The sequence below is a fragment of the Apium graveolens genome, unplaced genomic scaffold (assembly GCF_009905375.1).
Source record: "Apium graveolens cultivar Ventura unplaced genomic scaffold, ASM990537v1 ctg7984, whole genome shotgun sequence".
NCBI classification, from domain to species: domain Eukaryota; kingdom Viridiplantae; phylum Streptophyta; class Magnoliopsida; order Apiales; family Apiaceae; genus Apium; species Apium graveolens.
The window spans coordinates 87,640-98,501 of record NW_027420796.1 but is presented as its reverse complement, the minus strand read 5'-3'; the positions used below and the strand labels follow the sequence as shown (position 1 = coordinate 98,501).

Genomic DNA, 10,862 nt, shown 5'->3' with positions numbered 1-10,862 from the left:
ATGCATATTTCACATTACACCACACACTACCAAATTTGCATTCACACGTATTTCATCTTGCACATATGATAGCCTTGTGGAATTAATGAAAAAATGTTTATTTGTTTTGTTTGTAGATGGTTGTCGGGCTTAATATGTTGAAGCAGCTGGATGCTAGGGTTCCTCCAGAGTTTGTGGAGGAGTTTGGGAGGATTTATGGTACCTTCCTCACACCATTCTCCCGGTTAATGAGAAGATCAAAGAACTCGCCTATAGATCTCCCATATTTCAGAACATAAAACCAGATTCATTGCACCTTCGGCTGACGACTTTGACATTCCAGTCATTCCTTCCCAGGATGTCGTTGACATGACACAGCCATCCCAGCATGTGTCTCAACCACCCCAGACTATTGCCTATCCAGTAGACCCGCGAAACTTGCATCCCGCAGGATGAAAGAAGAGAAGTGGAGTATCACTAAGACTCTCAGCATGAAAAAGAAGAATGCGATATACTCACATTAGGGATGGGGCTTTGGGATGGAGCCGAGGAATCACGGTGGTCTTACTGTTCAGGACTATCACGTCCATGCATTAGCTATACAGAGTCTGGCTCCAGGAACATGGGTTGATGACGAATCATACACACTTATACGGTATTGTTCGTTACTCGTTGCATTCATTTTAGTTGTTGCATTCATTTTAGTTGTTGCATTCATTTTACTTGTTGCATTCATTTTACTTGTTACATTCATATTTATTTTCGAGGATTGCTAAGGAGTCGGGAGAGGAGATTCACACTACACATATATAAGAGAGGAAACCAGTCTATTACTTCATGGATCCCTACTTCATGGTACTTGGGAAAGGACATGTGAAGAAAATCAGAAAAGCATCTAGGACCGGTGGAGATACATTGCAGAGGGAATGGAATAAAGCATTACGTAGTTTTACGGTTTTGCCACTGCTAATGTTGGGCCTACTGTTCTCGAGGCGGACTACATATTTATCCCCTGTTGTGTTCGAGATGTACATTGGGTTTTGTTCATGTTCAGTACTAGGCGATTTGAAGGTCTTATCATAGATTCAATGAATGGCGAATCAGATTATCGTGAGGACATATGAGTGGTGGTATGTTCCTTTACTTGTCTACTACTAATGTCTTCTATACAGTCCTTACCAATTGTATATTATATTCATTCTCGGATCATAATTTCATTGCAGTCATGGTTGTTGCCAAGGCTATTGCATATGATACAGCCAGTCGAGGGGCGTGACCCTACTTCAACCGAAGTCCTAGCTCTATCGTCTAGACCAAAGCAATGAAACTCCAATGATTGCGGTGTTTATGTGATGAAATATATGTGCTACTTCACACAGGGATATGACTTAGCCGAGGTACCAAATTGGTCGCAAGAGGAGGTGGATACCTTTAGGTATCGGATAGCCAGGGAGCTTCATCTAGGGAAGGCAAGGGGGATTCCCGGGATTCGTATGCGTAGACATTATGAAGCTTCGTAGTACTTATGTGGTTGGATTTCATTTCATATGTAGTTGGGTTTTATTTGATTTTAGGTTGTGGTATTACGTACTTGGATTTCATTTAATTTTAGGTTGTCGGATTACGTACAGGATTTTATTTGATTTTAGGTTGTGGGATTACGTACTTGGATTTTATTGATTTTAGGTTGTCGGATTATGTACTTGGATTTCATTTGATTTCAGGTTGTCGGATTATGTACTTGGATTTCATTTGATTTCAGGTTGTCGGATTACGTACTTAGATTTCATTTGATTTTAGGTTGTCGGATTACGTAGTTGGATTTTATTTTATTTTATATTGTCCGGTTTTATTTGGTTGTTTTGGTTTATTTAATTTAGGTGGATTTTGGTGGATTTTGTGAATTTTGTGAATTTTGGAGTGTTTTGGATTTTGGAGAGTTGTTGGTGTGTGGGAATTTATTGACAATTTGTACAGGTTGGTTGTCTGTATACAGGCTACAGAAAAAAAAACTTCCCCGCCCAACCGCGGAAATTTTCCGTGGTCCGTCCCTTTGGTTTTTCCCACCAAAAGCAGAGCAGAAAACAGAGCATCCTTGCAAAACTTTTGTTGAAATTTCTTAAATTTTGGAAGTTGGTCCTAAACTAACTTCCAAAATTTAAGACCACTCTCAAAAGTCTTAAAATAGGGTAATGAGTGATTTTTAGAAAAAAATTATTTTTTTCAATTTTTACATTAAATTGAAAATTCCTGAAAAGTCAACATTTTGTCCAAATGTTAAAAAAAACTTTTCAAAACATTTCATAACAATTTCTAATGTATAGTTCGATTTGTAAATTTTAATTTTAAATCTCAAATTTATAGGCACACTTTCAATCTTAAATTGCATACTTGAATTCATAGAAAATACATAATTGCCGCTCAAATTCAATGAAAATTATAAAATACATAGGTTCGAATGAAAATTACACGATCAATACAATCTACTAAATTTTACGAAATATATTGATCCTAACCAAAATACCTAGTATATTCGAAAGACCACCGGATAACCGATGTTGAGCAACTCCTTGCGTAGTATCCACGAAGCATGCAATATGGTAGAGAACAAGTACACAACCATCACAGATATGCCCTTCCGTAAGTTTCCACAGATAAGGGTTGAAGTCGTTCCAAATGGTAACGGGAATCGTACTCGAGCCATCGTAGAGACGAAATCTTGCAAAACATGTCCCGCGTTCCCTCTCCGTGCCTCCCATTAGGTGTGAAACCCAACCTTTCACATATTCAATGCGCATTTGGTCCATATTACAACCCTCACGAGGCCTCAAGTTTACAATATCGGCAATCCGATCACATTTAACAAGCTTACTGCCATTCCATCCGGATTTTTTCCATTTTCCATCGGGCGTGTTGTTGCCCAAATTCAAGATCGGAAGGAAGTACGGATCCGGATGAGAGTTTACAAATCTCCACGGTTCACTACCCCTCATCCAATTGTATGCCTCGATCCAATTTTTGGCCCGGTAAGCCTCCTCACCGGGAGGGTACAAGTCTGTTTCCTCTTCCTCCACATGGGGCGGCTCATCATTGTCCACAAGGGGCATCAACTCACTACATGCATCTTCCATATCACTAAAGGTTGGTGAGATCACAACTTCCTCGTCATTGTCCTCATACCACGAGTCGCTTGGTTGGGAGTCCGAGAATGTGTTGCTAACATGGGAAACCGAATCACAACTATGATCGGAGTTGTTGTCACCACTATACTCGCTAGTCATGTTACCTATCACAATAAAACAATTATATGACAATAATAGGAAATTATATGACAATTAAAATACCAAGAAAAAAACAAGGTTAAATACAAGAAGTTCAAATTCATTAAAAGATTACAACATTCCGTTACAAAATATACATTACTATTATATTGCCATTCTTGAGCATTTTTAAGATCTTCTAGTCTACTAGCACACTTTCTTTTATCATGGCCTTCCATTTGACAATAGGTGCATTTTCTTGGTGGCTTCTCCTTTTTACCAATCGATTTTATTGGACTTTTGAAACGAACGTCCTTTTTCCTCCCTTTAGTTTGGGACATAATAGGGTCAAGAATTGGTTCTTCATGAGCACTTGCATTTGGAGCATGAGAATTGCTTTCGTAAGATTTAATTCCATCAACGCTCATTCTTTCGAGAAATGGTATTTCTCGATTCATCACTCCAACGGCATAATCATACCGTTCCTTGGATGCAATGCTACTCTGACAAAAACTCATGGTTAACATTGTCATGCTATTAAATCGATCGGTTGAGGTCATCTCATGACTTTTTCCAACATCCAAATCGCAAAGCAACACACCATCAACTTTATTGGCATGCATTGTCCACCTCGAGTTTATGTTATATGGGAATTTCCGAAACCCGTTTCTTAGTGAAGACCGCCAATAGGTGTCTACAAGGTAGCCCGAATGTTCAAACATTCTACACGTACACATTCCCAAAAAGCTTACTTTCTCGAATGCCACAAAATAAACATTTCTTCTCGTAGATTCGGACATGGGCCTATAAAAACTATAGTACGTATAAACATCCCATTATCTCCCCTTCTTCACTAGCTCGTCGATCTTTTTCAACAAAGTATTTTGAAGACTCAACCAATTCATCTTGAAATCTTCTAAACATTTTCTTAGTGTAAATACAAGAAGCATGATACTCCAATGTGGTATGCATTTTCATGGGACGTTTTTGATTAATGGTGACATAATCTTCTTCCTTTGCCCTCATGAATTGCCTTGCCAATGCTTTTTGGGCATTTTCAATGAATTCCTTCAAACCCGTTGCCGAACTCACATACTTATCAAAGAAAGAATTCATCCCCTCACTCGTCGATGTACTAATTTGAAACGCTGAAAATGTGTTTCTAGTATATGCAAGAATCCACTTGCGCTTCAACTCATATAACCCATTTAACCATTTATGCTCTTGCAAGTGATACTTTTCCACAAACGACGCCCATCTAGCCTCAAAAATACATTCGGTGAGAGATTTATAAATACAATGGTTGAAGTCCGTCTTGAATTCCTGAAAAGCCGAATAATAATGACCTAATTTCTCGGGGATTTTTTGGCTAATGTGCCAAGAACATAATAAATGGGTAGTATTCGGGAGTAGAACCGCAATAGCGCTTTCCATGGCTTGATCTTGATCCGTGATTATAGTCAATGGAGGCTTATTCCCCACACCTTCAAGCCAAGTACGAATAATCCACCCAAAAGTCGCGTATTCATCCCGCATCAATGCAAACCCGAAAATAACCGATTGATAATGATGATTGACTTCCGTAAATGGGACAAATGGCATTGCATATCTATTGTCCGATAAGTGGTATCAAAGCCACAACATCGCCAAAATTTTGGTAGGCCATTATACATCTCGAATCAATCCATACTAGACACTTCAAATGATTCTCTTCATCAACTTCGGTCCTAATAAAATATTTATAACCACTTCCTTCAATGAACCTATGCAACAAGTCCAACCCCGCTTGGGCATCTCTAATCTTAAACCTTTTCTTCCTCTCGCCTTTTAACACATTCCTAACATGTTGTACATTGAAACCAACTTTATCATTACCTCCATGATGTTAACAATCACATTCATCACTTGAGAATTACGAACCCCGAACCATAAAGCGTTTTAATCAAACTACGGGTAGCGGTGTTGACATGTCTTTTGCGTTGTACCAAATTCATCTTACTGGGGGAAACAAGACTGTGGTTGTGTACCAATTCAAGGCTAGTTACCTCCCAAAGATGTTTTTTCTTTTGATAATTGACATACATCCTCACCTTGCACTTAATTTTAGGAAGAAACTCTCTACACAATTTATTTTTACTACTCTCGGTGACGACACTTTTTCCATAAAGCCTACAAACATATAAACAACCATATATCTCGTTGTCTTTATTATGATGATTCGCTTGAATTTTAATAGAAAATCCATTTCGTAAAGCATTAGCCCTAAAAAAAATGATCGGCCCTCATCCACACTTTGAAAAATTTGATTCAAATATGGAACTCCCCCCATCAACATTTTCATACATATTTGCATCCTCTACATTATCATCTTCATCCTCACCCTCAATATTATCATTTTCAACCTCATTTTCATCATTTTCATCTTCAACATCAACCAAATCGTCATCTAAATTAATAAATTCCTCATTTCTATCTACAAAATCATCATCTTCAAATATACAAGGGTTTTAGGTTCTTCACTAGTATTTAAATCATCAAGATGTAAACTATGATCAATAGCCTCTCCTTTTTTCATTTTGATGTTTATGACGAACATACGAGTAAATAAATTATCCGCCATGAAATGTGAAATTTAAGAAAAGAAATATACCTTAAATTGATAAAAGTACTTGAATTTCTTGATGAAAATGACCCAAAATTGCCTAATTTGGTCACTTGGAGAGTAGAATTTTTGTAGTGGAATTTGGTTTTTTTGTGTGATAAAGGGGGGCTGTTGGGTTGCTGGGGATAAGGGGGCAATCTTACCAACCGCGGAAAATTTCAGCGGTCCCTCCTACCCACCGCAGAAATTTTCCGTGGTCCATCTGTGATCTCAGCCCTTCATTTCCCCATCCAACGGCTATAAATGTGTTTGTTATAAAATGGTTTACAACAAACGGTTGTTGTAGACCGTTCCCCTATAATTACATGACTAAATATAACTATGTATTGGACTTATATAAATAAGTGCCCTGTGAATCATAGATGTAATATCCAATATATTTTCAAATATTATTGTTATTATTCGGAATTGTTTATGTGATTTTATGTGAACTTTGGTGAATTATCTGAAAAGTAGAATTGATATCTGAATGTTTATATGTGACATTATTTGAATATTTGAATTTTTATATGTCCAGAATAAAATATAGATAATTGTGGTATTTTTCTGGTAATTTTTGGAATATTATATGATTTTATAATGATTTATGAATTATTAATTATTTTCAGAATAATTATAAAATTATTTTATAAAGCCGGGAATCTTCCAACTTCAACCGTTTTGCGTTTTTACAACCCGAAACTCTTCCGAAAACTCCTTCCTAACCTAATCTGGTAATTCCGGACATTTTCCGTGTTTTGACTTTTTCGATCCGGATTACGGTTTGACCCGTGCGCGGCCCGGTGCAATATTTTCGATACGATAGTTATTTCGGTAATCAATAAAACCCGTAATCTCGAAAGACGGGGATATTTTTTATGTTATTTTCGTATATGGTGTTTTATAAAAAGCCCGGTTTTGATAATTATCCAATTCTGGTATTGAATTGTATCGTTTTTACAGTTACTTAGCGGCTAAGCAACTAATTTAACGATCCAGAACGATCCAATATTCCATAAATATAAATAGCCTATTTCTTATTTCGTTTATTTCGTTTATTCATTTGCAACCAGTTAAAATACCGTAAATACAGAGAAAAACCCGAGAAACCGATACGTTCCCGAGAATCAAACACACGAACGAAGGCGTTATCGAACTCCGATTCGGGCATGCAGCATATCAAAACGAAGCTCTCGAAATCTTCTTTCTGAATCAATCATCAGTTTCTGCCCAGAAATCACAAATCGAGTAGCAAGGAGTACAGTCAAGTGTTAGACGAAGATAGTAGCCAGCAGTTAGAAGCAGAGTTAAAGTAAGAGGTTATTGAGCATACCAGGCAAGTACCCCTAACTTCACTTATCGTTCAAGTGACGTTCATTTCTAATCATATTATACAAGTACCTATATCTTTATTTATCATTCAATTGATATTGACTCTGAACTTTATTCTTTCAATATCCATACTATTCTAAGTTCAGAATAGTTAAACGTTTTATGTTTCGCTATGAATTACTCTATACAGTGAAGTTTTGAATTGAGATTAGCGAATAACTAATTGTTCTGGTTATTTCACCATGGGTTGTTGATAAAACTCCGGACCATGAGAAATGGGGAGTTATGTGGTTAAGGATGTCATTTGATTCGACTCCTTTGACGGAAAATTGTTTTATGGGATGGATGGTTGCGTAAGAGGCCGTGGCGGCGGTCCAGTGTGAGCTATGTGTTATACAGGATATAACACCTTGCTAGGCTAATATGTGCCTTGGGTACCTTTTTGTTTAGTTGGATATGCTTCGGCATACCGGTGTTGCTCCGCGGCTGATCACCGGCGGCAACACACCGTCATTCGAGGATTCCAATCCCAAAACATAATATATTGCAAATGTTGTTTATTATCAAATTTATATCAGTTTTGATACTGTTCAGTTATTGTAGTTGGTTTTGTTCATCAGATATACTGTTGTTATTCCAAATCATAAGCTATTTACTACTTGCTGAGCATTTCTTTCGCTCATACTTGTTTCTTATCTTGATTCTTTCAGCTAGGCCAGGGCAAGCTTAAGTTCCAGGTCTGACCAGAGGTTATGTGCTTGTAAATAGTTGGTGTGTTTCCAGGTAGACAGTTTGGGACGCTTAATTAGTCTAGAGGTTTGTAATAAAATTTGAATAAGTTGTAAAATTAGTTAGACTATGGTTTGTAATAACATTTGATTTGTATTAGTGCCTGCTCCATACTATAACCTGTGATCGATCCAGTGTAGGTAAAGGGGTCGTATTTATTATATTATTCCGATGTGATTATTTTATTTTGGTTTATTGGCGAGTGACCCCCAAATCTAGACCCCGGGTTTGGAGGACGTCACAGGTTGGTATCAGAGCTACAGGTTATGGTCACTGAAACAGGCTTAGGGTTGTCATAGATGAGTCATAGGAAGATCACATAAGATAGGCGCGTGTAGTCTAGCTTTTATAGGATTAAATTTAGGTTATTGGGTTAGGATATAGTTAAGTTATTTAAGTTCCCTGTTTTGCGTTTAGCTTTAGGCCTTGTGTCATTGCCCTGCTATTTGTTGGTTTAGTTAAGATTTCAAGAGAGGATTTTAAAAAGTTCGGATAATTCGGGGTAAATTTTCTTTGTGTTATTATTCTTGAGATAATAAGCAGGATTATGTGATAAGCATGTCGTTTATGTTAATATGGTAGCAAGTTTATGATATTCAGGGAAGAGATATTGTTTGCGAATTTTGATATGCTAAGGAATTGCTACATATTTGACACAATGCTTGACAGATTATTATATATGTTGCTTGTTTCTTACCAGAATAATGGCACCAAAGAGAAGGAATAATTCAGGAGAGGGTAGTACCGAGAGCCGTACAGATCCATCGATTATCCAAATGTTGGGACTGATGTAGCAGCAGATGTTACATCTTACGCAGCAGCAACAACAACAGCAACAGCAACAGCAGCAGCGAGCAGCACCACCTGCAGTGACTTTTAAGCAGTGAAGCCACCTGAGTTCAAGGGAAGTGCTGATCCTGTGGAAGCCAATGCATGGCTTAAGGAAATGGAAAAGGCTTTTGAATTGGTCGGAGCAGGAGCTGAGCAGAAGACCAAGTTTGCAAGTTACTTTCTGAAGGGTGAGGTGAACTATTGGTGGGAATCCGCGCGAGCATTGGAAGGAGGTGAGTTTATAACTTGGGAGAGATTCACAGAGCTGTTTCTAGAGAAGTATTTTCCGAGGTATATGAAGAATCAAATGGAGATCCAATTCTTGAACTTGACCCAGGAAGATCTTACTGTAGCTGAGTACAAAGCTAAGTTTACTGAATTAGCGAGGTTCGTGCCAGACCAGGTTGATACGGATGAAAAGAAAGCAAGAAGGTTTGAACAGGGATTGAGATTTTGGATTCAGAATAGGGTGGCCATGTTTGAATTGACTTCATATGTGGCAGTGGTGCAGAAAGCAATGGTGATTGAAAGTAAGAGTGATATGTATCAAAAAGGGAAGGATGGGAAGAAAAGGAAAATAGAAACCTCAGGAGGAGGCCAGCAACAAGGTAACTTCCAGGGCCGTTTCAATAAAAGGCCAGAGTTTCAGTATAATAAGAGTGTGGGATTTAAGAAACCACAGCCAGGAAATGGGAACCGTTTTCAGAATTCAAATCAGCAGAGACCCAATCGTCCACCTGCGTCAGAGTGCAAATTTTGTGGTAGAAGGCATTTTGGGATTTGTAAGGCTAATGTGTTGTGTTATAAGTGCAATCAGAAGGGACACTATTCTAATGAGTGTCGAAGTCAGACTACAGCTCAAAGATCAGGGACAGTGTGCTTTAAATGTGGAAAGATGGGGCATATTGCCAGGGACTGCCAGACAACTGAACCAACTGCTAATGTGCCAAGGATTGAAGGACCACCAACAAAGGACCAGCCAAAGGCTAGGACATTCAATATGACTATGAAGGATGCTGTTCAGAGTTCAGACGTGGTGGCAGGTACGCTTCCAGTCAACTCCATAGATGTTAAAGTTTTATTTGATTCTGGAGCTACAAGATCATTTATTTCTCAAAGTTTTGTCGATAAACTGCATTGCGAAGTTAAGTTGTTAGAACAAGCGTTGATGATAGAGTTAGCTAATAAGGATCAAGTTTCCGTCGACCGAGTGTGCCCGAGGTGCGATATTAAAATAGGAGGACATCATTTTTATGCCAACTTGATACCTTTTAAGTTGGGAGAATTTGATGTTATTTTAGGAATGGATTGGTTGTCAGAAAATAACGCTCAGATTGATTGTAAGAATAGGAAAGTGAGACTTCAGACCTTGGATAGTAAGAAGAAGGTAATATTTTGAGGAAATAGGCAAGAGAAGAAGTTCTTAGCGATCGCTCAAGTGAAAAAGTTATTGCGTCAGAATTGTGAAGCATATTTGGCCCATGTGGTAGACACCAGTAAAGAAGTTCCAGCACTAGAAGCGATTCCAGTTGTCAACGAATTTTCAGATGTTTTCCCAGATGATCTACCAGGATTACCTCCCGACAGAGAAATTGAATATGCGATTGATCTAGCACCCGGAACAGAACCAGTTTCTAAAGCCCCGTACCGGATGGCACCAGTGGAGATGAAAGAATTGGCATCTCAGCTGCAAGATCTTTTGAAGAAAGGAGTTATAAGACCCAGTGTATCCCCATGGGGCGCACCAGTACTGTTTGTCAAGAAGAAAGATGGGAGTATGCGACTGTGTATTGACTATCGAGAATTAAACAAGCTGACCATTAAGAACAAATACCCATTGCCGAGGATCGATGATCTGTTTGACCAATTGAAAGGCGCTATATGGTTTTCTAAAATTGATTTAAGATCCGGATATCATCAACTGAAGATCAAGCCTGAAGACATTCCGAAGACCGCATTTAGAACCAGATATGGGCATTATGAGTTTCTAGTGATGGCATTTGGATTAACCAACACACCAGCAGCTTTCA

General features: G+C 38.3%; 1 protein-coding gene across 1 annotated transcript; it reads right to left on the bottom strand.

Annotated features, from left to right (window-relative positions):
* Positions 1–4,052: 4,052 nt before the first annotated feature.
* LOC141704570 (protein FAR1-RELATED SEQUENCE 5-like) lies at positions 4,053–4,841 on the bottom strand. The gene has a single exon (XM_074507797.1). The coding sequence runs from the start codon at positions 4,839–4,841 to the stop codon at positions 4,053–4,055; it is 789 nt and encodes a 262-aa protein (XP_074363898.1).
* Positions 4,842–10,862: the final 6,021 nt, after the last annotated feature.

Excerpts from the sequence above, each read along its gene's own strand:
- LOC141704570 (XM_074507797.1), bottom strand. The coding sequence starts at position 4,841 with ATGCCATTTGTCCCATTTACGGAAGTCAATCATCATTATCAATCGGTT.